This window comes from Amblyomma maculatum, chromosome 6, assembly GCF_055883805.1.
Source record: "Amblyomma maculatum isolate TAMU_Amacu chromosome 6, ASM5588380v1, whole genome shotgun sequence".
Classification (NCBI taxonomy): Eukaryota; Metazoa; Arthropoda; class Arachnida; order Ixodida; family Ixodidae; genus Amblyomma; species Amblyomma maculatum.
Genome location: NC_139349.1, coordinates 6,349,771 through 6,377,284, shown reverse-complemented (window position 1 = coordinate 6,377,284; position 27,514 = coordinate 6,349,771). Strand labels below are relative to the sequence as shown.

Sequence of the window (27,514 nt, the reverse complement as noted above, 5' to 3'; positions counted from 1 at the left end):
TTTGCTCAGAACTATGCACAGCAGAACAATAGAGCTGTTGGGGTATTTATGCTTTTAAGAACACCAATGCATGATAAACTGTACCATATTAATCAAAGGCAATGCACATTTGACTAGAAGCATGGTAAACATACAGGTGTCATGAGACTAGTGTGACCCTCCCATCAATAACTCTGGAATTTATTTCAAGGCAAAAACACTAGAGATTGCTGATGCAGGAGTGTACCTTCAGATGCCTACATGAAAGGAATGGTTATGAAGCTATGCTAGATCTGTTGCCAAATCCCAGCCAAGAAGCGCAGGGTAGGATGCCAGAGCTCATTCAGTTTGCTAAAACTGCATCTCTACAAGAAAAACACAAACATGTTAGAAGCACACTTTATTTAGTCTGTTTGCTGGGGTGCCCCTGACTGCTGTCTTGACCTACAAGATTTAAGCACCACAATGTCACGAAACTTTAAAAGCTATATATACAATGGTCCACATTAAAATGCACCTGAACCACACAAAAACACTCACGTAAAAAGAAAAAAAATTCAGCTAGGAGCTGATGCCCTCTGCATTCTTGGTTATCCATGGGTGAGACATCACTTCATCAAGGCTCGCCCTTTCCCTCGGCTCCTTCCGCAGTAGCTGCAAGAAAAAGAACCTGTTAGAGGGACGCTGAAGACAACTCTATCACAATTTTTGTCAGCAAAATGTAATTTCCGATTGGGCATAACCCAATGGGCTGTGGTGGCTACAAATGTATTGTAAGGAAGATGATACAGCGCCGACACAAACGACAATGAAGACTGCTGGGTTCTTGGACGATCAGCTGGCGCGCGCACTGAAAGCTCAGGCTCTCTTGTTCAGACGAGATTGTGCTTCGCTCTATGATAGTCTTGCGTCACCGGTCACAGTCTCCAGTCCTCCGAACAACCCCCCAATAAACCCCTCTTCATTGTCGCTGTAGGTATCATACGGCTGAGGAGCTCCACGGTGATCGTGTAAGAGTCGTACCCCAACAGGTTCCACCAAATGAAGAGAGGTTTATTGGAGGTTCAGAGGACTGGAGACTGCGACCAGTGACGCAAGACTGTCATAGAGTGAAGCACAATCTCGTCCGAACAAAACAGCCAGAGCTTTCAATGCGTGCGCCAGCTGATCGGCCAGGAACCCAGCAGTCTTCATGGTCGTTTGTGTCGGCGCTGTATCATCATCTTCCTTACAGTATTTCTATTCCCGCCCTCTTCGACTTGGAAGAGCTTTTCTTTGTGTTCATTAAAAGTGGTGTTTTTGTGATTAAAAGCTAGTATTCTATTGATACAAACCAAGTTCATTTTCCTCTCAGCGTCCCTTTAGTTTTGCAGCAGAAATGGCCCAATTGCACACGCATTTTCAAAGCACAAAGACAATAGAGGCAAGTTTTCAAGAGAAACCCGAAGCGACTAGAATATTTGTTCAGCTTATCAGAGGCCACCACAGCGCCACTGCGGCAGAGGCATTGATCTAGCTTTCCTTTTACAGTCTGTTTTGTAGTGTAAAGCTACACTACGTGGGTCAGAGCAGTTTCACGCGAGTCTTGGCCGCCCGTTATGTGCATGCGTGAGAGCCGCCAAATTCAAAGCGACCAACCAGAAGTCTCATGCCCAATCACCATTGAATCGATATTAAAAAAATAAATAAACATTGTCTTCCACTGGGGAATCAAACCTCCATCCCTTGAATCCCCAGCCCAGCGCTTTACCACTGTGCCACGCCCCGGACTGTGAAACGCTCTTCATAATTCCCCTTGTCTACAGTGAGAATGATAGCGAGATTCCGTGAGTGACAGATACTGCGCCTTTCCTTTCTTGTAGACGAATTATACAATGCCGGTGAAATTTAACGCGTTCAATGAAATGCTGGTTGTGTTCGACAAGGGGCGCATGATGTACCGTCCCGACAATTCCCAGAGCGGAGAGAGAGGCCCGGAAGACAATCTTCCTAGAGCGCACTGCCACGGCCGCTTTACGCCACGTATATCCAGGCACAGCAGAACTAAGCAATTTTTTTCATCGTATCCTACAGTAGCTTCTATTTTATGGCTGCTTTTTTCTTCATAATTCTAGCTTTGCATCTTGCTTCGAGTACTCTTGAGGTGCCCAAGCAGGTAGCCATGAGCTGGCACACGACGCACCTTTCCGTACGCCACAGACAATGTGCACTGCGGCAATATCTGTCTCTCGATAAGCATGTTGTGAAGGGGTGCGGAAAAGCAGCACTGGGATAACTGAACCTCAATTCAATGAATGGGTATGCACTGTGCATACGTGGAATGCAACGTGCGGCACATGCCATGTGCACAGTGTTCATTCTGACCAGGTTAGATATTAGCACTGGAACAAAAGCAACAGTGCCATGCCTTTTCCCACACCAGCAAAGTGACTACCATGCAGTTTAGTGTGAAGGTTCATGGAAGTCATTTCTGGGATGCGCTTCCCAGCAAAGATGCATTATACATACATTTTTGCTTACATCTGTTCTGAGCAAACGCCTCACGAGCGCCATCACAAAGGGTAGCCATGGCTCGCAATCGTAGCAAAACCACAATAACTAAACTGAGTCATAACTGAAGCATATATAAAAAGTTTTAATCTGTAGTTAAGAAAATTGTTTTATGCAGAGTCCTACAGAAAAGCAATCAAATGGACTCGCAATGATATTAGTCTATTTTGTCCAATGCTATACAGTGAAGCCTCATTATAACGAACAGTTAAAAAATCTGAAAATAGTTCGCTCTATCCATAATTCATAATATAAAATTTCGTAGAAAATACATGCAAGAGCAGTAAAATTCAATCAGAGAAGGTACGGCAACTCGGAGGGTGGCTACTTGGGTCACGTCCATTTATTTAAGCGCAATGAACTGCGTTATTGTGGCCTGCTTTTTTGTGTTGATCGCATTCCGTATTACGCCCTGTTTCACAGTTTGCAAACACTCAACAAGGACAAATCCACTGCTCTCAATAGCACTGCAGTGGCGGCGCAGTAAATCCAATGCAGCAAGCGCTTGTGAAGTCGCAATGTTCTCATCGTCTGCAGGGTCAGCCAGAGCTTTGTCCGTGCGGGATGTTCAGAAACTTCCAGAGAAATTTCTTCGTCCGTCAGTACAGCCGTGGTTGCCACAATGTCGTCGTCGCCTACAAAGTCCTCTGCAGTCATTGTTGCGGGCATGTCACCAACAAAACGCAAAAGATCTTTCCAGGCCTCATCGAGCTTGCGGAGCTCTGCTCCGTCGGGATCGTCCCCATCATCACTTGATGCACGGGCCTCTGCTGGAACAAAAACTGCGTGCCGAAAGCAGTTGGCAATCATTTTGCCTTTGACGCTGTCCCGTGCTGTTCCCAGCAAGTCGATCTTCCAAGTTCTGCTTCATACGAAGCTTCACGAGAAGAGTGTCAATCAGTCTCCTCTTGTAAACTGCCTTGAAGGCCCCGATTTTATCTCGAGCTTGGTCGTTAACGTCAGTGCTGCTCTTTTTTTCACGTTCACCGCCATCACAGCACTACGCACATCCGCGCATCACACTCCACCTCCACCGAACGCTACGACGGCCACACCGCGACGCCGCTGCTAACACAAAACGCAAAGGACGCAAAAACCAAAAAGGCAAAAGCAACATTCGTTTGCGCCGCTGCCGCCACTGCTGAAGCGGCGCTGTCAGCGATTGCGAGATGCGAACGATTTCTAATGGCCTCCGAGATCACCTCCGTGCGCTCAAACGCGCCCGGTGGTGATCTCGGAGGCCATGGAGTTTTTTGGCTGTCAACCCTCAATGCCATCGTAGCATCTGTGGCGCTGTCAGCGCCTGCGAGGTAGTCCTGAACGTTTGCTGCGCCACACAACACACTTGTAGTGCAACGAAGCCTGCCTCCTGCTATTAAAGTGAAGTAGTGCTTGGCGTCGCGAAATTTGTAATATCTGTTTTATGCCGAACTGCGTTCGCTATGCGAAATTAAAAATACACGTGTTTGGCAAAAATATTTCGGAAGAGTTCGATATATTTAATAATTCGTTATATGCATGTTCGTTATATCGAGGTTTGACTGTATATGACAACAGAATGCCCACCTGTCACCCCATACATAACAAGATGAATAAATTGGCAACTGAATTTGTGCCCCAAACTAGTTTTGTTTCTTTTCCAGCCAAGTGAAAGAAATGGCCAAACCAAAAGAAGGAGGTTGACACAAAGCCTCACCCTAGAAATGAGATCCTTGGCATCATCCGAGACATGGTCAGGAAACTGCAGATCCACACGCCTGATCCTGTCATAGGTATTCTTGGCGCAGCTCGTCTCGAAAGGAGGCCTTCCGACAAGGAATTCGTAGATGAGAACACCTAAAGCCCAGAGATCCACTTTCTCGTCATAGACACTGTTCTCCACCATCTCAGGTGGCAGGTAATCCATGGTACCACACAGGGTTTCACGCCTGCACAAAAGAACAAACATTGCACATTCACACAGTTCTAGAGAGCTGCCATGCAAATCGGCTGGAACAAAACTATGAGCAAAGTTGAAGTAAGCCGGGTAGCGAAACTTTACTTGGATCAATGTTAATGCCATCATCTCAACTTGCACCAAAGAGCAAGCTATGCTGCATCCCTTGCACAGCCACTGATGTACGGAGAACATTAAACGATTAGTCTACTGGCTTTTACACAGTTTCTTTTTTTCCTTGCTTAATTCGAAAGGTCCATTCCTGGAGCTGAGAAACATGGAAGAACAATTTAAAACTTAATTTCTTCATATGGCAGTCTTGTTTTCTCGATGGTATTTGGCACCTGCAAACAAAGACATCGTGGACATCACCTACAGTTAGTACAGGAACTATGCAGCTATAAGAGCTCAGATTTCCACACCGCCTAGGTCGCGCAGAGAACATTTTATTAAGATGCACAGATGAGAGTATTAAGAGAGCTCTAAATAGAATGAAATGAATAAATACACTAAATAAACCCAGTGAAATCTACGATAGATACCAAAAACAGTTTTCCCTTGTAGGAACACTTCTGATGCCAGTGCCACTTTAAATATAATGGCATCCTAGGTTGTGTGATTTTTTGTTTTAAATGCATTTTTAAAGCGAATCAAGCAAGGTTAAAGAACAAAAGTAGCAGTCTTTAGGAAAAGAGAAAGGTAGGCTGCCTTAAGTTGATATTGCAACTAGAGGTGGAAGCAGGATCGAGCATTTTGGAGCAACTCATGAGCAAAGAGAGTTTTGGAGATTGTTTTTTGCGTCCCCAATCTGATTCTTTTCTTTATGTGGCATTCAATGCTTTTCGAACTGGCACACATTTGTAACAAGACAAAATAAATGGCTAAAATATTTTTAATATTTTATTTATTATCACACTTGACAGATTCAAACGATGCACTCAAGCAACACTAGCCTGGATTTCACACACATGGGCATGACATTTCTGGTCAGTCTTGTGCATATCCTTTTTGACCCTATGCCAGTGCTGATAAATTCCCGAGGGTCAGTTGTGCCTTTAGGGAGGATAAATTGCACCAAGGGCAGCCTTTTTAGAAAATTCAGCTTAATTTAATTACCTCCTGCTAGTAACTCCATGTTTTTGCTTGCACGATACCAAGGCTTCAGTTTTAACAGCTTGGTGATAGGTCCTGCATGCCTTCCCGAACCCTTGAGAAGGTATCCTGCGACTAGCACCTTCGGCACACCTCCCCATTAAGTTTTAAATATGCTTTGCGAGACCTAGGCCTGACACTATTGTTATTGAAAAAGAGGCTAGATGGTGAAGCACCTGCTTGTTTTTATAGCAAAAGAGCAACTTGTGTAGTTCTTACAGCCGTACAAGTTTCCGAATGGCTCCCAGTAGTATGAGCTACCTGCTTTGCTTACTGCTCTCGTTTCTCTCTGCTGGCATTCAAAATGCTGGGAGGCGGTCATCATCAACCAGATTATGCCCACTGCAGGGCAAAGGCCTCGCCCATATTGCTCCAATTAACCCGGTCCCCTGTTAGCTGCATTCACTTGACCCCTGCGAACTTCGTAACCTCACCCGCCTACCTAACTTTCTGCCTCTCCCTGCTACGCTTTCCATGTCACATACACAGTGCATTTTTCACAATTGATTCTGCCCAGGCGCTTATGACTCTTAATAAATTTACTTGTAAACAAATATGTTCCAAGCTTTCCTACATTATGCAAATTTTTATATTAAGCCCTAGTCCTAGATTCTCTCCCTCTGCCATGGTCACCATGTGCAGAAAAATTTGGTAGTGAGACATCGCGGCAGCTGGTTTGGAGCAGTTTTGAAGTAATATTCTGCTTCAGAACAGGACAGGGCAGGGAAAGCAGTTTGTAGCAGAATGAAGCAGCACTTCCACCTCTTATTTGAACACAAATAGCTGCCTGTATGACGCTGCGACATAGCAAGACAACATAGTACATTTACTTTGGATGCTCCAAGCAGATACCATGTTAGTGGCAACACAACAAAGGAACAGTCCGATGCCACCATCTGCTTAAATCAGACTTTCTTCAATTTATAATATAAATTCCTGGTTGAATCACACGTTCTTCCCTCGATACTGCCATCAAGTGTTGAGATCTACCAGAATGTGGCAACATTTTTATACTCATCTCCTGCAGCAGACTATCCCTTTAAATGAACAATGGCCAATGTCGACTACTGCACTGCAATGAAAACTAATGCAGATAGAAAAGTTCTGCACGATAGAAAGGCCACTCGCCCAAGAGCACAAATTTTAACTTATACAAAATTCAGCTGAAAGCTAGTGCTCCTCTGCTTAGCGTGCCAGTGCTATTGGACTGCTTAAAGGTGGCTTAGTTGATCAAACATATGAGCAAGTTAAGTCATAAATAATTTCATGCCTGGCTGCTTGTTACAAGCATGTGCGACTCAACACAATGCAAAGTCAAAGGGTTTATGAGAAATGGTCTAAAAATGTACCTTGAGGAAGGAGCATGAACCGACCAGCCGAAGTCTGCTATCTTGATCACGCCATTGTAGCCGAACAGGATGTTCTCTGGTTTGATATCCCGGTGAATAACTTTTTTGCTGTGGCAGTACTGGAGTGCCTTACAAACTTGGAAGATGTACTGAATAAAAGAAACAGTGAGAGGGGCAAGAAAGAGAAGGCAGGATGTAGTAAATTCCTATATTACAAAGTTCCTCAATTCCTCAACATTCACATTGAAGCACATACATGCGAGAACTCTACGTAATAAAGGTGTTGGGGCGGTTGACCTTGACATAAATTCCTTATGCAGATTATCTAGTGCTAGCTACTTCAAATTAACCCCGTGGCAGTTTCATGATGACAAAGCATTAACCAGCGTGACAGGAATGTCCAACCAGAAGTGCTGGCACATTCATGTGGCTAATGCAGCAGCACTTTTCTCTTTATTGGCAAAATGCAATTTTGAGCAATTTCATAATTGGCAGATAACTGCACCTGACAGACCCTTTAATTCCAAGTTTTATGCTTACTTGAAGATCACTACTATGCATGTACTCGTTATCAAAGTAGCTCGCGTTTCTCTGTAAAGCTTTGACTTTACCAAATCTCATTAAAACCTCTCAGATTTCTTTATAATAGCCAGCTCAGTCATATTTTATGCACACTTGCGCTTCAACAGAAGCAATTACCCAGACACAGTCACCTCCATCAAGCCAGGTCAATCTTGTTTATGCCAGAGTACTTCAATACCGCTTTGTGGTCGTGAAACTTCATCGCTTTCTTCAGAAAGCTTGGCACACTGGCCAGAGTGGCCACATGACGGAGCTGGCATCAGTCAAAGAGGCCCGTGATTTCACTCTCCAAATGTGCGCGTCAGATATCTTGGTCCCACTATGATAAATTCACAATAGATGAGATAGTTATGTCTTTGAAAAACTACCCAAGCTGAAGCCTGCAGTTGTTTCGAAAGAAAAAAATATGCCACTTTACAGGACTGTTTTCATTAACTGCATCGTCATTTTCATCCTTAATATCCTCCGCATTATCATTACTATCGCTACTATCATCATTATTATTGTCATTGACTGCATCGTTGTTGTCATCACTACTGCTATCCTCACGCGAGATAAGGAGAACTACAGTTGGTTTCTCACGAGTCCGGCATAGCCCAGTGGCTAGCACACTCTGCTAGAGATTGGAGCGATAGTAGTTCAATTCCCGGTAGAGACGGGTTTTCTTTTTCTTAATCGCCAGTTCATGCGAACATTTGCTGCGGACACTTGCACAGCCCATGAGTCTGGTATTTGAAAGGCTGCCATGGTTGTTGGCGATGTAAATATTACGTCCTTGGCCATCTCCACATTGAGGCCATACTTCATTCCTTCTTAAATATCACCTACAGTTTTTCACTCAGGTAAAAATCAAGGCCTTGAGAGCAACTATGCACACTAACTGCTCAGCCAGTGGAGGCAAAACTCGAACAGCTTATATGTTGCGACTTGTCCTTGTGCCTTTGCAGTAAATTGTCTCGGAGAATTGCACTATTCACTCTCAATCCGCTGCTACACAGCTCCATTGCTTTGCTAAGCGAGATATGACCAGGCTGCGCCTTACTGCTTCCATATTGATCTACATTGCTGTAGTTGCTTTTGAGTCTTGCCTTGACAGTGACTTAGTACTTTTAAATTGAGCACGGCTGAAAGTAGCAGGCATTCAGTTCTTTGACAACCACCAAGCACTTTGTTGCTATCTGCACTGCTAAGTGTGTTTCTTCGCAGGCACAGGTCAGCATGAGTTTCTTTTTGAAGCCATTTGCTGCTCTCTTCCCTTCTGAATTGCCATCACCACTATGTGACAAAAGAAATTAGCTACACCACGCTGCACCATGGGAGTGAAAGTAATGATTACAGGTGCAACTGCACCATGCATCGCGGTGTGGTAGCTCCTCAATCAGAAGTAGTGCCCCTCACGGCCGCTTTTTTTTCCCTGATAAACTTGAAAGGGAGTTTCAAGACCATTAGGAGTATTTAAGGACTCTGATCACACCTTTGTGCACACTATAGAAATTCTGCCTCGAATGCGCACAGGACCTGTGCTAATCTTTCCCAATATTTAAAACCAATGGTGCAGTGCTAGGGTCACCATGCTGCACAAGCGAAATGAGCAGGAAAGTGCAAGCAAAGAAGATTTATGCTGTTCATTTGGATGAGTGGATCATGCCCAACACAAATTTCTGCTGTTGGCCATGCTGCCCAAGATTTTAACAAACAAAATTTACAAGTGACTGCCCTTTATTTCACGTAAAAATCCTACTACAGAGTGTGCAACAGCCTCCATGCAAAAACTCCACGTAATGAAAACCTTGATTTACCAAAAAGCGGCAGCCTTTCTTCAGTTTTATCATACCCAGGTTTAATGTAAATGAAGGAAGTATAGGTGAAAAGTCTGCGTACACGAATCAATAAAAATACAAAGAAAATTGCTTTCAAATATCAAATTATCTGTTCAGCACAAAAAAAAATTGACAGCATATTGTTACTGCAGTCAACATGAACAGAACTGAGCAAACTCTCCACCACACAAACCTTCACTTTAACAGTAGTCATAACAGTGCTTTAACATCACACTCATTCTGCAAACCTTTAAAATATTTTTTTAAATTTGCTTTTGGTGAAAGGAAGCTGCAGCATGTATCACTTCTCCGTACGCACCTAGTACATTTACAATTAAAGGCATACAATTTAAGGTATATATGTCATTGGTTCAAATCCTTATCACATGCTAGCCTCCAACTTGACTAGCAGATGAATGCTTAATGAGAAGCGAAAAAGTATGACACCATCCTGAACACTGCACAAATGAATAGTTGCATCATAATTTTGACACAAAATATGTGCACATTCTTCCAGCCCTTCGGATTGATGCCAAGTTTTTTACTGACAATTTAGCTGTAAAGACGACTGCTTTAAGGCCCAATAAGCCCAATACGTTGTCGAAAAAAAAAAAAATGTATACTGGTTAAATGGGCAACATTAGGATATGCAGTTTGTAATGCAGTCATGCAAAATGAGCGACAAAATGAAATAAATGAACGAATGCACAACCAGCGACTAAAATGGCATGATTGATAGCAAAACCTGAGCAGAATTTCCCAGAACCACAAGAAACGCTCGAATTTTTTAAAGGTCAAATTATGAAATATCAACCAAACTTCTCAAAAATGAACTGCCAAAAATGTGGAGAAGCCTGGAGAGGAGAATCTTGGCTGTGGTTTTGCCACCATCTGATTTATGACTACAAGGAATTCGACTGCTGCCGAACATCTACACGTTCTTTAATAATTGTTTTTAATCTAATAAGAACTGACTAACGTATTTGATTCTTACTCAAAATCTAATATTTTCACATCCCTAGTGGTAAGTGTCAATCCGCCTTTTGCGCGAGTTTTCTGCGCATGCGCAAAGTCGTAGCGGCGACCAATGGAAACACATTGGACGGCGCCGACGGCGTTTCTTGGAGCCGCCAGTGCACGGGGGCTGGCGGCCCCGGGCGGCACGGTGGCAGTCACAGGCTTGGCAAAGCGATGCCAGCCACATCTGCCGCGTACGGTTGCCACTATCTTAAGCGTGCCAAGATGCAAGACGTGGTTTTTCAGGTTTCCTTCGGCGAGCCGCGGCCAACAACGACGTGAAGCTTGAATTAGGGCCACCAAGCGTCAAGATGTGAATGGCCGACCTTGGTAACAGACTGCGTACTCTCGACTGTGCGAAAAACACTTCGTTACAGGTATGTATGCATCTAAAGGAAATGTGCATGATGAAAAGTATCTACCGGAGTTTGCACCAAGCCTGTAACCCACCAGTGATAGCCGCAATGAGCATTTGTTTGGCGCGTCTGATGGCGATGTATTTTGTCGTTTGTTTTCTTTATGTGCGGAGGGGCCGGGTAGCACAGATATCACAGGTGGCTGTATGCGCTAGACCGTAATATTGAGCATGTTTTATCGCGACTGCCGCCTGACTAAAAAGAAAATAAAATTGGGCGTTTGTTGTGATGCACCGCCGTTCGCGAGCCGAGTGGTTGAGCTGGTCATGAGGCTCGCGAACGGCAGTGCATTAAAACGCCGTATTTTTTTTTTGTGAGGTGGCAGTCACAATAAAACATGCTAAATATTACGGCCTAGCGCACACAGCCGCCTGTGATATCTAAGCTACCTAGCCCTTTCGCACATGAAGAAAAGAAACGACAAAATAAATCGCCTTCAGGCCCCGGCGCAACTAAAGCAATCACGCACCGAAGAAATCCTCATTGCAGCTATCACTAGTGCGTTACAGCCTGGGTGAAAACTCCAGTAGGTATTTTTCATCATGCATATCTCGTTTAGATGCATACATACCTGTAGTATGTTTTTGCCGCTCTGAGCGTATGACACACTTGACACTTTTGCACGACGCACAGTATTTTTTTTTTAAATTAAAGGCTCGCCTTCGTGCATGCCAAAGCATCTGGATTTTGTTCCTTCGGTGTACGCAATCAGATGCACTTCGTTAGGGAGCTTGATAATCGTAGTCTTTGTCCAACCGTTTGCAACGGCAAGGAAACCGCCCGGCACAATAAACGAGTCTCCTGGAGGTTCATGCTCGTTCACTTGCAGAGTGGATCGCTCTGGACGTAGAACAGGGTTGGTTCCTGACAGAGATGCGCATCCAATATGTAGGAGATGCACATGTGTCACCAAGTTGTTGATTCCGCAGAAATCGCGGCGGAGGCAGAAAGGAACGTTGTGGATCCTTTCACAACAGAATGACCATTCTCTGTGCACCGAGAACCTTTTCACCACTGCGACCACATCCGTTCTGACTCCTGAGGCCAGAAACCGGCTACAGCGCTGAATCATCCATTACCAGAAAAATGCCGCACGTTTCCTGCAGGTGTGCATTTCGGCCGGGACAATGCCCTTTTCAGGGGGTGTGTATATGTGCCTCTCTGCCGAGCTTCGTAGATGAAATCCTATAGACCCTTTACAGCGCCAGCACATGGGCGCTGCCATATTTGATCATGTGACCCTTCCGCCATCGCCGGCCTTCTGGCCTTCTGGTTTGACGGCTTCCTGCACGCTGGTACTCGGCTGCACGGTGCGGCATACCAGCTTTCGCTGGGGACAACGAGCTTGTAGACAGGCAATAAACTTCATGTGAATGCCTATAGTATGTGTAGGCGCTAAAAAATGTTTAATTTAACCACGTAGTTCATTTATTGCGTCCTCCTAAATGTTTGCATTGGCTAGAACGTTTCGACAAACCCATCAGTCGTCTACTCTGTTTTTTGTTTTGCTTTTTTTATCAATTCCCTCTCTAGTGCTCTGTGTGGAAAACGTGACTTTCTGGAAAACTGAATAGATTACAAACTGATTATTCCCTGAAACTTATTTTTTTTAATTTTCTTGCGCAAAGGGCGAACGCATGCTCAGATTATGCTGGCTGAGACGCATTATGAATGTTCATTTAACATTGTGCACAATACTTACTGCTCAATAAGGACACGCGTGTAAGGATTGATAAGATATAATTTTATCTCCTGTAAACGTCCTGGCTTCAAAAGACTATTACGCTGCTTGAAGGCCGCATCAGGCGCTCAGCGGCGTTCACCTGCGCTCGGGCGAAGGTGACTGGAAACTGCACCGGATTTCAGAACGCGCAGTACGCAGCCCAAGCAAGCGGGATATAAAAAAAAATTTTATCATGGTAAATTTCATCATTGGCCCGTGCATTAGTTTCATAAAAGCAGCAGTTATTACATGTATTTCAGCAGTACTTGTCTAATTAAAGTTTGGTTTTGTTTGTGCGGTGTTACGTCCCAAAGCGACTCAGGCTATGAGTGGAGGACTGCGGAAATTCCCATCCCCTTGGGGTTCTTTTAATGTGCACTGATATCGCACAAAACACGGGCGCCTGGGTGTTTGGCTCCAGCGAAAAGCAGCCGCCGAGGCAGAGATTCGATCCCGCATATCCTAGGGAATAGTACCTAATTAAAGTAAACAGATTCACTTACATGTCCACACTAACTTTCCTTCTTTGCGCAATCAATTCGTATAACTGCTAGACATTAATAGTAACGTCAAGGTACCTCTTAACGCCCTGCGAAAAAAACTCCGCAGCAGTGCAAAGACTCAATATCCAATTCCTGAGAAAACGTCAGGGTCGTTCTCGCATTCCCATGGCTACTGCCGGTGCTAAAACGAGCTGGGGCGTGAGGTATAGCCATTCTCTTCAATTCACAGGCGCTTTCTTGACCCAGAAAGGAAAGCGCTTTCTTGACCCAGAAAGGAACATGAACTCGTGATACATCTCCCAGAAAAACGGTTGCCTAGGCCATGATGTGACTTGTGTAGAAAGCGTCTTCTGTTCTTCCGCCAATAAACAACAGGGTCATTAGCTCTACTTCCTCGCAGAATACTTCGCCAATACAAATGACACCTGCATCAAAGCAGCGCTGTTTAAAAGTCAGCTGGTATTCTTACACAAGATACACAGCAGCAGTTAGCACTGCGCGCCGATGCGTTCCGAAGGCCAGCAATGACAGCCGTCCTAGTGGCGCCACCTGTTAGGGAAGAGTGGAACTACTCGCTGTAAACGGTCTATAGCTGCACGCTTGTAGATGACGCGAGGAGGAAGCGACGCCCATCGCACCATGCCGGCACCTGCTGCTTTGCCCTTTGAGATCCCCCTCTCTCTCTCTGCCCCCGCGCTCTCCTGTCTGCTGAAAACCTGCACGCTGAGAGAGTCTCATTTTGTCACGTCGAACACGGCCCGCGCTACACGCTCTTACAATACAAAGATAGTATATGCGTGTATGCGTTATAAGTGGATTGTGAAAACTCTCTACATTACCCTATACTGCGTGAACAAGATATGCTGCAATCACTGTCACTACTTTCCGCCCCGAGGCCAAAAAAAAAAGGGGGGGGGGGGGGGGGGAGTTTTCGGTTGCTACCTGCGTTGGCGTGGCCATTTCGCATGGTGCGCTTTCGCGTCGTCTGCTACACTGCCGTCCAATGTGTCTCTCGCCCGCTCCCGCATGATGGCGCCACATCCCCCCGCAAAAGGCGGATTATGCTCCAGATAGAAGTGAAAATAATTATTTGTTGGACTGATGGTTAGAAAAATTTCTGAACACGACTTACAGTAGCAGTCTTCTTGTTGTCAAACCTCTTGGCTTTGGTGAGCTCCTTGTACAGCTCTCCTCCGGGAGCGTACTCCAGAATGAGATAAACCCTAGTCTCATCATGGAAGTAGCCATACAGCCTTAGGATATGGGGATGCCTGCACAAGAAATGCAAGCTTTTGTCATAAATGCAGATGAAAAATAAAAAAGAATAAAAGGCAGATTTGTAGGACCCGAAACAAACCTGAGGTGAGACTGTATTTCTATCTCTCTTCGAAGCTGGTGCTCAACATGGTTGCTCTTTAGCTGAGACTTAAACATCACCTGCAAAAGTGCAAAAGGAAAATCCAGGGATGCAGGCAAAAAGTTTGCTGAAATACATACGTTTAACACTGAGAGGTGAATAAACATTTATTGCATGTGTGCCTAAGGACTGATGGGAATGCATTTACATGTGAGTAACCACTGGAACATGGATGCTGCCTCATTCACCATTAACTTTCCTGGAGCTGAAGGGATTAAAGAATTGCCAATGATTTTAGCGCGATTAGGACAAATTTAGCATTAGGTGCGCAACTATTCTGGTAGCCCTTCAGTTTCAATCAAGAGTATTTTCAAGGACAAAAACACATGAAATCTGTGATTGAGGATCTTAGTGGTAGTGCATTATAAAATTTTGGGGCCACTTAACACGTCCTAGGAGGGCGACAGAATTGCGGTACGTTCCGGATACATTGAGTGCGTGGATGGAAATTAAAGACCGCATGCAAAGTGTAGTGCAAGAAGCTTCCAATTAAACATGCAGGACATTCACCTGTGCCGTTGGTGTAGTCTCTTGCAGTGGCCAGAAAAGCTGATATGTTTGCACAGCTGGAGAATCAAAACCCACTCACAGCCACAAAGTCCTATTTTCCGCAATGTGCTCACTCAAAATAGTCACTGTCGAACGGAAGTCATGCATCGCTTAAGACAGCATGCAGAACTGATGTACTAATTTGTGCTGCAATGTTCACCTCTAATGAAGATGAACTGATTAAACAGCTCACTTGAGTACACACTAGCTTACTCGCCCAGAAAGCCTGCCACTGCAAAGTGGTTCCTAGCAAGTTTTCTGTCCCAAAGGCATGGTCTAAACAAAATGCACAGGCAGACAGGCCACGGTATTCAAGAGGGCACACTGCACATCTCAACAGGCACACACGTAATATAGCACTGACAAGCAGTTTTATACCCTTCCCATGGTCTCTCCACTTTTCTGATGCCTGTACATATAATAGTGTTTGAAGGCAATGACTTGGGGTGACACGACTGCACAAGCTCAAATTGACAACATAGTTGCAAAAGAAGCACTGACCAGAGTCGGTACATAGTACTAAGTGGTACACTGTGTGCTTGGTAGATGAATTGGTGGTTTAAACAAGTTGATGCAGCACTAGCAATCAAGACTGAGCTACATGTGACCGAAAAGGGACTCGATGAGGCGCCGCAACGAAAGCAATCGTGGTTCGCTCCGTCGCCTACTGGGAAAGATACATGCTCGCGACAGGGCAACGACGCTCTGTGTTGCTGGCATAATACACCACAAAATTATTTGCAAATGCAACAACAGTCATAGCAATTAAACGAATAGAAATATAATGCAACAGCATGCAAAATGAAATAAAATGAATTTACAACACACCGTATTTTGAAGCATTTAACATGTGTTAACTTGAGCTATAAGGTAGTCATGTGACCTTTCGTTGTTTTTTCCCCCCTTTTGCTTGTGACTACGTAAGAGACTCTCTCAAAGTGAGAAGCAACCGTCCAAATTGGAGAACACAAGTCTGACAAATTTACGCTGGGCAGCAGAGAACACCCCAAGGCTCAGTCCTTTCACCCTTGCTTTTCAATGTTGCACTGATCAAACTTCCATCAAAGCTACAAGAAATTGAAGGCCTAAACTACAGCCTTTATGCAGACGACATCACACACTGCACCGCAAGAGGTAGTGATGGACAAATTGAAGGCACCTTTCAGGCAGCTGTGAAAACTGTTGAAGAATACGTAATTCCTAGATGCCTCAAATGCTCTCCTGAAAAGTTGGAGATGCTCGTGTACCAGCCAACGCGCAGCAGATTGGACAAAGAACAACCAAGAATTGAACTAAAAGTAGACTGATTACCCATCCGCAAAGTGGACATGACTAGGATCCTAGGAATTTGGCTATAGGAAAATGGTCATCACGAAGAAGCTATGTAAGAAAACTCGAAGGCTGCGCACAAACTATGTGTCCAATTAGACTCATAACTAATCGCAAGTCGGGCATCAGAGAAGCCAATCTCCTAAGACTTGTACAGTATTTTGTCATCAGCAGGATCGCCTATGCTGTCCCGTACTTACACATGGCCAACTGCAAGAAGGCTAAGATAGAAGCAACCATCAGGAAGAGCATAAAAACAGCCCTTTGTCTCCCCATCAGTACGTCAACAAACCGGCTAATGAAGCTGGGGATGCACAATACGGTGACAGAAGTAATAGAGGATAACCAAATCTCCCAATACGAAAGACTGGCAAAGACCTGGATGGGAAGGAGCATACTGCTAAGACTAGGCATTCAATATGCCAGCCAAGTGGACCAGAAGATAGATGTCCCGATGGAAGTCGGGAAGCGACTAAAAATTCCCCCGCTGCCACGGAACCTGCATCCAGAGCGTCACCAGGAAAGGAAGAAAGGAACGGAAAAGCTGCAGAAGATATATCAAGGAAGACGGGAGCATCTATGTCAATGCCGTCAAGTATGAAAACAGGCAGGTTGTGGTTGCAGTAGCGACAGATGGTGAACAAAAGCTAAGAGTAAGCGGCAGGACGAGCATAGCTGACAGAGCTGAAGAGGTCGTCATTGGCTTTGCGATAGCAGCGACAATGGCTACTGATTCTGAAACGGCAATACGCAATTTTCTCAAGGGAAGAGTGTCTCCAGAGGCAAAGAGGATACTGGAAACTTGTCAGGATGACAGAATAAACCGGCTAACATGGGCACCAGCCCACTTCCAGCTTCAGGGAAATGAGGGAGTTCATAAGCTTGCCTGCAGTCTCACCTAGGCTCGGACTCTCAGTACACTCTGAGCAGGGACAGGCTGGTCAGCTATAAAGAGATTATGGAGCACTATCGGCTAAACAGGGTAGAATATCCACGGCAGATAGGACACTAAATAGGAGGCATGAAAGCATCTGGAGGCGCTTACAAACAAGTTTACCGAATCCAGCTACCCTTAGCCAGTGGTGCCCGGAGCAGGATAAAGCAGATTTGGTACATATGATATGGACATGTCCACAAATCGAAAATATTGGGAATTTTGGGAGAATGACTACTGTTGATCTCACACCCTGACACGCAGCTAGGAGTAATCAGACTGGCCAAACATGCCGCCCGGGTCCAAAGACTCCAGTCTATCCTGTATCTGTTCGATATTAAAGTTTTACCACCACCATTGGTTGAGATTGGACGTTCGTTAAATATTCCTCGTAGATATAATAATAATAACTAGGTCACAGGAAAGGCACAGTATCTGTGACAATGGCTTCTGTGGACACCTGAACCGCACCCCAAGGAAAGGGAGGAAAGTGGCAAGATAGAAATAGGAGCGGTGTTGGAGGGCTACCATGTGATTTCGACCACCCAGGATCTTTCCCATTTTTCATACAAAGTGAGAAATTTACGCGGCAATTCGCAATCACAATGCAGCACTGAAAAAAAAAAAAAAAAAAAAAGCGTGTGCGAAATGGGCGGCAGTGACGTACACTTCGCGTTCATGCCTGTTCGTGCTGTTGGCTGACCGCGCATGTAATTCCGGATGAACAAGCGAAATTTAATTTTTTTATTTCGGCAGATCCGAGCTATCAGCCAAGCGACCTATGAATTTATTTTTGCGCGACGCGCGAGTTTTCGCGCACACGTACACTTAATTGCGGCGGAGGTTAGCCTGTCACCTGATTTCTATCTGTTGGAGGCCATCATTGCACCCGCCACTGCTTCAGTGGTGGACAACGGCTGTTGCGACGCGCGTCTTTCTCTCGCGCGGCGTGTCGCGCGAATTGTCGCCCCATGCTGTTACCGCTTTATGCGGATGGCATCGAAGTACCATGGCCTAAAGCAAACCATGCAATTTGTGTTACATTATTAAACTAAATAAAATACAATGGACTTCAGCGACTAAAGTAGTGAAAGGCGAAAGCCTAAGTAGTCTCATCTTGTCTAGCGTTCCTGCCATCTGCAATCCCACACTTGAACGCACGCCAAGGAACGCCACGCGACAGGAGCGATGGCGTATCGTCCAAACGCACACTTGTCGGAGAAAGTGTGGCAGATACTGCGCCTTTCCTCCCCAAGTCTCATCTTGTCTAACGTTCTAGCTATCTGCAATCCCACACTTGAACGAGCACCAAAGAACGCGACAGCCGCCGCAAAAGCGAGACACACTGTCCACGACAGTATGAGCCATTAAAGGCTTTCGCCTTTAATGAAAACATTTTCCACGAGTGGTGACGATGCCACTTGTTGTGAAGCATGTGAAACATAACCGAAACGGATGACACTTTTTCTGAATCATTGCACCGCCACTTTCGGAAAAGTGCTGCCAGGACAGCAGTATCTATAAATGATGAGCAGTGCATCGAGACAGGCCTCAGAAAAGGCCGCTCCTTCCTCGTCGTAAAAATAAAAGTTGCGATAACACCACTCACCTTCAAAGCAATGACGTATTTGCTTTTCTTTTCCCGCGCCAAGTAAACGTTCCCAAACTTTCCTTTGCCTAGGGGTCTGCCAATCTCGAAGTCGTCGAGCGTCCATTCCAAGTTAGCTCTGGAACGGACGAAGCCAAATGAACTTCCGTTCCGGACAGAAAAACCGAAATAACTAAATGTAACCCTTTTAAATTTAAATGTACTACGCAGAGCTGATGCTGCGTTCCCTGAAGTTTTGCGGAGGGCAATACAAGAGGACTTGCTTTTTCTTGCTGCAGCCTGCGTCCGTGCCTGCACTCCTCTTGTTGGCGTCCGCAGCCTGCGCGTTCTGAGGCTGAACAAAAAAGAAAGGCACTGGTCATGTGGGAAAGCTTTTCCTCAGCGATGAAGCCAAAATAAAAGCGCCCGTTGGAGCACATGATTACCTGATTTTCTTTATCAGCCATCGCTTCTAGGAACTGGAATGTCAGAACGCCAACGGCAGAACACATTAGCACCTTGTCGATGAAGTCAAGCAAGTGCGCGCCGAGGGCGCAGGCAAAAATTAGGCCAAACTGTCCGTTGCGATACAATGAAAGCGCTTTGAAACGTGAAATTAATAAAGGCAACGCTGACGGGGAAGAGCAACAATAATGGCGGTACACATCACACTGTGAAGTGCACGCGCTGTAAAGATTACAGCGTGTGAACTCGATAGGCTTCCGGAACAAGGGCTCACCTCGGGAAATGAACACAATGAATGGTGGAAGAACTGAAGCAAGGGGACTAACAATGTCTGATGACAGCAGTCATAACAGGGTGTCAGTTAACTAATGAAGCATTGCCCTGCGCGACTGCACCAACTGCACCGCACACTGACTGACGTGCATTCTGTTTGAATTCTTACAAACGATACAACGATACGTTCTATTGGCCGCCGGCGCGTGGGAATAATGATGGTGATGGTGAAAGTTTACAAGGTCCGCGATGTCCGTTTAGCAGAGCTTGAAGCTATTCTAAACCAGCAAGCAGTGTACGAGGCTTCTTACTTACGCATCTTCTTTATTCGTGCTACGTAAGCTTTCAAAATGACAAATTTTACAGCGAGGCAGCAAGGTAGACCCTTTGAGGCAGAAGAAAGCAAACAAAAATTGCAGTCATTTGTAGCCAAGCCAAGAAACAGCCACGTATCAAAAATCATGGCGCCGTGCGTAAGGTTGCATGTGCGAGATGTTTTAATAATTTGTCTAGTAAGTTGATTCGGATTTTTCACACGTGATTGTGGTAATAAGAACTTGGCCCACCATGTACCTAGGTGGTTCTTTTGTTTTGCTTTTATATTTTCAACATGCCTTCAGCCTACTTCTGTGAGCGGGCGGATGCCGGCTATCAGTATGTCATCTGCTCAAAGTTGTTGATACTTCGGCGGAAGTATTGTTTTTGTGTGCGCATTTCCTGTGCTAACTGAGAAAGATGAGTCGTTTGAGATACACAGCCTTGCAGACAGGCAAATCACTGGTCTCGGAAGGTTTTGCTTGATCTGTTGCCACAAAACTAGTATTCAGGATTTGTTGTGCCACGTAACCTTTCAGACACGATTTCTTTAAGTGACAGATAATTCCAGTACATATTCGCTTTTAGCCCCGGCTTGCAGCAAATTCAAAGAGCAACGTGTTTTGCTGTCACTGTGACCAGACCTGTAATTCCTGACAGCGACTCTGCAACCATTTCTTTTCAGGTGTTAGTATGCTGTCTTGAAATTGAATCCAAAAAAGTGAGCGGGAGGGATCTCATCGAAGACATTGTTGACATAAAGCAGCACAAAAAGCTTCTGCGTACCAAAAAGAATGTTCTCATCTTGTACACTAAAAATGGTAAGCCCCGTGCTAACTTGGCAAAAAGTTTACCATATTCGCGAAACTGCGACTTCACTTCCAGTGCAGAACGATCTGGACCTGAGCTTGTTGGTTCATGTCAAAGGTGGAACTACAGCCTAGCAGCAAAAAAACACACTCTCTCCTGTTGTCTTCCTTGTGTGTGTTTTTCTATTAGGCTCAAGTTCCACTTTTGACTTCCAGTAAACTGCGTGCCTCACGGTACTTTTGTTACAACTGTTCGGTCGTTGTGAAAAGTGTAATTTCTTGCTATCCAAACTAACTTCACTACACAGCTCGTATAAAAGCTGAAAACTGTAACTAAGCATACAAATTAGCCTGTGTGGTGGGCGCAGACAGTAGTTGAATAAAAACGCAAGTGGCACTGTCATGACGCGTTTCTTGTTCACTTTGCATCTTGATTGTTTATGTGTGTTGTATATTAGTAACTCACTTGAGCAGGCTTTTGCAGGTTTGGCATGCCCATGGCAGTAGCATTTGTTTACAAACTGATGTTCAGTTTTTAGAGGTGGTCTGAATATGACAGGCATTTAATTGTTTTGCTTTTGTATGAAACAGTACATAGAAAACTTAGCAAATTCAAGATAGTAGTGACACCATTGATGCTGCTTGCAACTCGTCAGCATACAATTGTCCTGCAGTTATTGAAAGCTGTGAAAGTCTAGCACTTTACAGTGGCACTTTCCGCATGCCTTAACACTGCTATTTCTGTTTGCAGCAAAAGAAGCGGCTGAGCCACTGCGGATATGCAGTGATGTTGCTCTGGAGCTTAAAGGTCAAGCCACGCTCGCACATGTTGATTGCACTGGGTATGTTTTATAGCATTGTAGGTTTAGCCGAATTACTTTCTTGATGGTTTATTTCACTTCTTTGTTTTTCAGGGAAGGAAAAAAGCTTTGCAAAAAGCTTAAGATAGCTCCAGAGACTGCAGTTCTAAAGCATTACAAGTAAGACTTATGCGTGCTTTGATATAGATCCTTTCATGTAACTCTCTAGTTTCACCCCATATTGTGTGTATTTTCTTCAACTATGCCACGAGACAAAAAGATTGTGCTCATTGCAGTTTTAGGTGCACTTAAAAGTGGTTCTTGTGGACATCCTAGTTTTTTAAATCATGTACTAATTCTTTTCTTCCTCATATCATGTACAAAGCCTTTTTTACGATATTTGTTATTTGGAGCTTGTTGGCTGTCAGTAGCTGTTCATTCACAGGTGGCCTATTCAGTCTTTGGTTGCATTGTGGCTGCATATTTTTTTCTACCCTTTGCTGCGTGCTTGAAAGAGTTGCATTGTTATGAGAATAAGAGCACATATATTGCACTAATGAAATAGTTATACCTTTTGTTCTGCTGATAAGCCTGCCTGGCACTTTGTGTGTTTGAATATTAGTTAATGCATATCAGCTTTGCTGCTCTCTGTTCTAAGCACAGGATCTTTTTTTTATGTCTGTGGTAACGTTTGTTCTGCTTTCTGTAAGTTCACTTTTTTGTGGGAACTTGAGCTCTCTGTGACCATCATTTCGGGTGCTTCACTTGCATTATTGTTTTTCAGGGACAGCGAGTTTCACAAGGACTATGACCGGAAGCTGACAGTCACGGTATGCTTAGGGAGGGTTTGGATATGGGTTTCAATCTGTTTGCAAGAAGCTGATCTTCATCAGACCATACTGCAGCAAAATCAAGGGTTCTGACTCAGGCTTACTCACAAAATTGTGGTCAGCCTGTGAAGTGAGTAAGCCTGTGAACTCACTGAAACTTACTCTTGAAAGCTCAGGTGGCTGAACTTGTGAATTCCAAATCATTTAGACCCACGACTGTCTCCTGACTCATCTGAAGTCAACCACTTGATGTGGCTCACTCACTCGTTATGACTCCAGACATGTATGGGCTGACTGAGCTGAGTAATTTCTTTAGCCCAGGCAGCACCGACCAAGACAGTTATCTTTAGGCAGGAGGTTACGTTTTGCATACTTCAGGTGGTCTGATTGATCAATGTAAGCAAAGCTTAACACATGATTTTTACATTTTTTAAAAACTCATGGAAGGCTTGACTGGGCCTCTGCCCATTATCTGTTGTATAACATGGCAATATTAGTTGCATGTTAAATACATAAAGTATGTCATGGAGTGCTTGCAGAAAGACATTGCAAAGAATCTTTTTCATCGATCAACCTGAGACATCTCTCATTCACCTTGCCGTCAAGTGTCCTTGGTCGAGGCTATAAATCTTCCATCCGTTGTCAGTAAAGGAGGAAATAAGTGCGCAGTGTTGTCACGAAAACACAGATCATGATGCGAGCCCGGTCTTGTGACTCGGATCATCATATGAATGCGGGTATGAACTTCCTCGCAACTCGGACCATTATCGTAATGTGAGTCCAGACTTGTAGCTCGGGTCATGATCTGAATGGGAGTTTGAATGAACCTGAGTGAGTCGATTCATGAGCAGTTTGACTAAGTTATGCATCAGACTAACACAAACTTCAATAAATTTTAATTTTTTATGCGTTTGTTAGAGGTACTGCTACGCAATCAGTGTTTAATAAAGACTTGGTGAGAATACGCAAGGGGCATAAAAACGTCCATATAAAGACTTGGTGAGAATACGCAAGGGGCATAAAAACGTCCATAACAGCCGAGACAAATACCAGGCACATTATAGACTGAGTGAAAAAGAAAGTTTAGAAGCACTGGGTTCAAGCAGTATGTATAGTAGTCTAAGAATACAGCCTGGCTTAATTGTAAGTGCCTCGTGTGCATCTGTATTTATGCTTATGTATTTATATTAATGCAATAGCATTAAAGGCCCCCATTCTCCAGAAAATTCGGCATCAGCATTGTTAACAAAGTCATGGGCATGGCTCTGGCAGTTGGTAGCTGGCAGCTGTTGCAGCCGGGCACTAATTGGTTCTAGAGTTGTTCGTGATCGTGCTACCACGCAATGTGGTCGATTTGGCAGGAACTGCCAACTTAGGTTCCCAATTTCAGATGAAAATGGAAGTGGAATTGAACCCTCCGAAACCCTTGCATTCATAGCCAGACATGTGGCCCTTAGGCCATACAACATCTTCATACAACTTAGTTAACTGGAGCTTTCAACCAACTCTGTGTCTGGTGGTCTTTCACATAATATGGCATGGAGCTTGCAACTCTGTGCTAAAAGGATGTGTAAAATAATGAACGCACATATCAACAGATTAATGAATAACTAGTTGCAAAGTGCCTGTATATGAACAAGGATCTGCTAGGAAAGCCATAGACAGGAGCTTTTAACGCTGTCCCCTAAAGGCAGAGCTTCAGTGTTTCTCCCCCATTTTTATGCATGTGTCATGTATCTGTTGTATATCTGGGAAAAAAATTGAATGAAGGCTATTTCTGCAGGCATTGAGTAGCCTGTGAAACTATACTTTAACATGCTTTTTTTTTTTTTCATTTCTGAGACCGAATTCTCCACATTTAACAACATTCAGCCAGGCAACTAGTAGAAACACTGCAGTAGGGGAATAGACTGCAAGTCCTTGTAGATAATTACTAGAATGAACTTCAGGGAAGCCGAATGTGCTACATAGAAGACATATTCATGGGAGGTAAAATAAGAGTTTTGCTGTGGAATGTGTCGTCGTGGAATTCACATCTGAATGCACTGCTGCATTTGTAACCACATTGCTTTGGTATGATAGGTAGTGCTGGTCCTTAGGTGGAAAACAAAAAAAAAATAAACATTACTAACAATGTGTATATGAGAACTCTGCTCAGAAACCTTTTACTCGTGTCCTGCTGTGTAACTTTATTTTTGTTTTAGGGTTCATGTTAAACTTCATGCTTGTCCTCTGCCTATAAAGTCATTTTTAGCTTTTTTCATTGCAGTCAATGTCTAACTTTTTGAAAGACCCCACTGGTGACATACCTTGGGAAGAAGAGGAAAATAGTGTGGATGTCACTCATATTGCTAACATTGAGGTAAGTATTCCACTATACCAGCTTGGTTAAGACATAAACAGCAGAAAACTATCATCGCGGACCATGAAGCTGCTTGGAAGCTGTTCAATATACGCAACTCATTCTGCTTTTTCAGGAGCTGAAGAGGCTGTTCCAGAGAGAAACATCCCCTGTTCTGATCATGTTCTATGCTCCATGTAAGTGTGACACCTTCTTCATGATAAATGCGCTGTTTTGAAGTTCTAGCTTTGGCTCATGTAAGACATTTCGTTTAGTTTTTGGATTGTATAATGAGGTAAACGACTCTTGGAAATGAGATAAAAGAAGTTCACAGCAAAGAACCATTATGCATATGCATTTTCCTGGTATAGTTTTTAACAGACAAGGGCTACTTTAATTTAGAAGTGCTGATTGTTTATTTCCCTAAGGTGTGGAGACTATTAGCTTTTGTTGCAATTTAGATTTGCGGTAGTGCCGAGTACCCACAAGTGAAAGCTTTTTTTGTCAGTCTTTCCACATCTTTTGGCCAATATTTTCAATTTCTTTTTTTTTTGAGCAGTAACTTCGCTACTAGAGGTCTCGGGCTCTCTTCGACATGCGCTGCCCATGAGCTTCAAGGCTCAGCCGAGGTCAAACCTTCAGTTTATAAGTTTGGAGAACCACTGGATGGCCAATGGTCAAGCCATTGCATAGGTCAAAGGTGGGGGATGTCAAGATCACTTCAAGGTCAACCAAACGGGGATGTCAAGGTCATTTCAAGGTCAAACAAAATCTGGTCACGTGATCAACTCTGGGCTTGCTGAGGAGCCGAAATGTGGTGTTTACGTGATATGGCGTGACATCATGCCATCCGACACTGAGTGCCTGACGGAAGGAGTGCTTGCGCACATAGGAATAAGTCGACATGCAATGTTCATGTTCTAGGCTATGACGTCACGGCCTCCTAAACTGAGTACAAAATGAGAGTAGTGCCAACACGCCTGGCACGAAGTCCACATGTGATGTTAGTGGGCTAGGCCGTGATGTCACGCATTCAAATCTTAGAAACACTGGCAAATACGAAAAACATGTTCAACAAACAGCATAACAAGACTTAGTGAGGTTAAAACACCATTGAGGCTCGGTTTAACCAAAGCTAAACCACTGTTAATTTTTTTTTCTCAAGTTCACTTGCCTGAACATTCCGAAATATAAGCCACTTCAAATGTCTGTGCTTGTTTAAGGGTGCTCATTTTGCAAGCGGCTCAAGCCAGACTATGCAAAGGCTGCCACTGAGCTGAAAGGCCATTCGGTGAGTCATTAGCCTCCATTCTGTGTTGCGTCACTTAATGCACACTGCATGGCATATTGTGGTTCTTTTGGTTAGCCACTGTAATACCCCAATCACACGGCACTTCTTCAAGGTCTTTACTGCAAAGGAGGTTTATTGCATTAAAGGAGCAAAACTAAAAAGGAGAAGCAGCGCAGTTACATGGCAAGTGCAAAGTAGATTGATGATGATAATTCAGGAATTCTCCGTGAGCGCCATCTGTCGAGCGGCCATCACAACGGCTGTCAATATGATATCTTTCAGCTTAAGTAATAAGTGAACAAGACTGCCCTTGTTTATGCTAACAGAATAACTAACTCATTAATAAAAAATATTCTGAAGGCTTGAAGTGGTTGTTTAGTAATAAAAGTTTTCCTTTTTTTTTCTTCCATTCTGACCACGTACGTCGATGCGGCTGCTGAAAACGTTCGAAGTCTTCTATCAACACTCGAGATTTTTAAGTTCATTGAAATGCACAGTTAAGGCCTAAGTAGGATCAATTAAGCTTAAATATAACCCGCTCGGTGGCGCTCTGATTTGTGCTGCTCCTTTACTCAGCTGAAGGCCGCTGACGACCGCCTTTCCCGCTACGGGCCTTTATCGCAAAGGGCTCACGACTTTGCCCCTGTAGGTGCACGTCAACCGCCTTTGGAGCAGAGAACTTTAATTCTTAAGGCCTTACAAGTGCCCATGTGACAGGGATATAAGCAACACTTCAACTTAATCTATCCCAGCCTTTTGCTGCCCATCTGTACAAAAAGAAAAAATACCATGTTTTGCATTCTGACCTTCCTACTCTGACTTCTTTGTTGTGTTTGGCTTTTATCCTTTATGCATTCTTGCTGTAGTTAGGAAGAGTGGTTGCTTAGAAAATTTGATGCGGTAATGCATTTAATTGAATTCATTAAAGGGACACTAAAGACATTCAAAGATGCTATGAAAATCGAATAAACTACATTTGGTGACACTGTCGCCGCATATCCGGCAGCAAAAAATCGAATAATTGCTGAGATATTGCGATAAGAAGTTGAGGTTTTTTTCTTGTTCCCGCCAGTCGAATTCAAACTGTGCCCTCCGATTACGTAGTTGGAGTTGAGTGACGCACACTATGACGTAAGCGGAGACTCCGTGACAGCTAGCGAGCCGGCGCGGACGCGGCGTCGCATCCCTCAAGTGCCAACATAGCAACAGCGTACTCGCAATGACGGCCACAGCCGAAATAAATAAAACGATGAAGAGAGCAATTTACCGAGCGATGGGCCCATAAAGGAAGAAAAAAAAACATACAACGCTTGTAATGCACAATACTTTACATGTTTCTCAAGCTTTTGCGCTCCTTCTTGCACTGTGTATAAACAAACCGAGCCCTCGGTAATCGCAACGCTTCCCGACATGTTTACATACAAATAAGATTTAGTTAGCAGCAAAATAGTGTCCTCGCTGCGGCGCTTGTCAGTTTTGAAGCTTCGTCGCACTTTTTTCCTTCAAGGTTTGTGCTACAGCTCCGTGTTCAACGAAAATTACGTCC

At 44.2% G+C, this 27,514-nt stretch overlaps 2 protein-coding genes across 3 annotated transcripts in view; one reads left to right on the top strand and one right to left on the bottom strand.

Moving 5' to 3' along the window:
• Positions 1 to 366: 366 nt before the first annotated feature.
• LOC146184981 (aurora kinase A-B-like) lies at positions 367 to 19,762 on the bottom strand. Its single transcript, XM_084605933.1, has 9 exons — positions 19,584 to 19,762; positions 19,291 to 19,323; positions 19,129 to 19,199; positions 18,866 to 18,983; positions 14,385 to 14,464; positions 14,160 to 14,298; positions 6,967 to 7,115; positions 4,226 to 4,457; positions 367 to 633 (listed from the first exon to the last, which is right to left on the bottom strand). The coding sequence occupies exons 2-9, from the start codon at positions 19,309 to 19,311 to the stop codon at positions 541 to 543; spliced, it is 903 nt and encodes a 300-aa protein (XP_084462059.1). The 5' UTR covers positions 19,312 to 19,323; positions 19,584 to 19,762; the 3' UTR covers positions 367 to 540.
• Positions 19,763 to 19,958: 196 nt separating this feature from the next.
• LOC146184980 (protein disulfide-isomerase A5) overlaps positions 19,959 to 27,514 on the top strand; it is a 39,771-nt gene continuing 32,215 nt past the window's right edge. The window contains exons 1-8 of one of the 2 annotated variants that reach the window (XM_084605931.1): positions 19,959 to 20,094; positions 20,583 to 20,718; positions 21,458 to 21,548; positions 21,621 to 21,686; positions 22,291 to 22,336; positions 24,606 to 24,698; positions 24,814 to 24,874; positions 25,901 to 25,968. In XM_084605931.1, coding sequence (XP_084462057.1) covers positions 20,044 to 20,094; positions 20,583 to 20,718; positions 21,458 to 21,548; positions 21,621 to 21,686; positions 22,291 to 22,336; positions 24,606 to 24,698; positions 24,814 to 24,874; positions 25,901 to 25,968 — 612 coding nt within the window. In that variant the 5' untranslated portion in view covers positions 19,959 to 20,043. Of the gene's footprint in view, positions 20,095 to 20,157; positions 20,289 to 20,582; positions 20,719 to 21,457; positions 21,549 to 21,620; positions 21,687 to 22,290; positions 22,337 to 24,605; positions 24,699 to 24,813; positions 24,875 to 25,900; positions 25,969 to 27,514 lie in introns of those variants that run through there. The other variant, XM_084605932.1, reaches the window with a different exon arrangement.

Bases quoted from the DNA above. Each gene is read 5' to 3' on its own strand.
- LOC146184981 (XM_084605933.1), bottom strand. From the start codon at position 19,311: ATGGCTGATAAAGAAAATCAG. The intron at 19,200-19,290 runs GTAATCATGTGC...TTTTTTGTTCAG, and splicing joins TGGCTGATAAAGAAAATCAG to CCTCAGAACGCGCAGGCTGC. The intron at 4,458-6,966 runs GTACATTTTTAG...TCTTTTGTGCAG, and splicing joins GTTCATGCTCCTTCCTCAAG to GCGTGAAACCCTGTGTGGTA.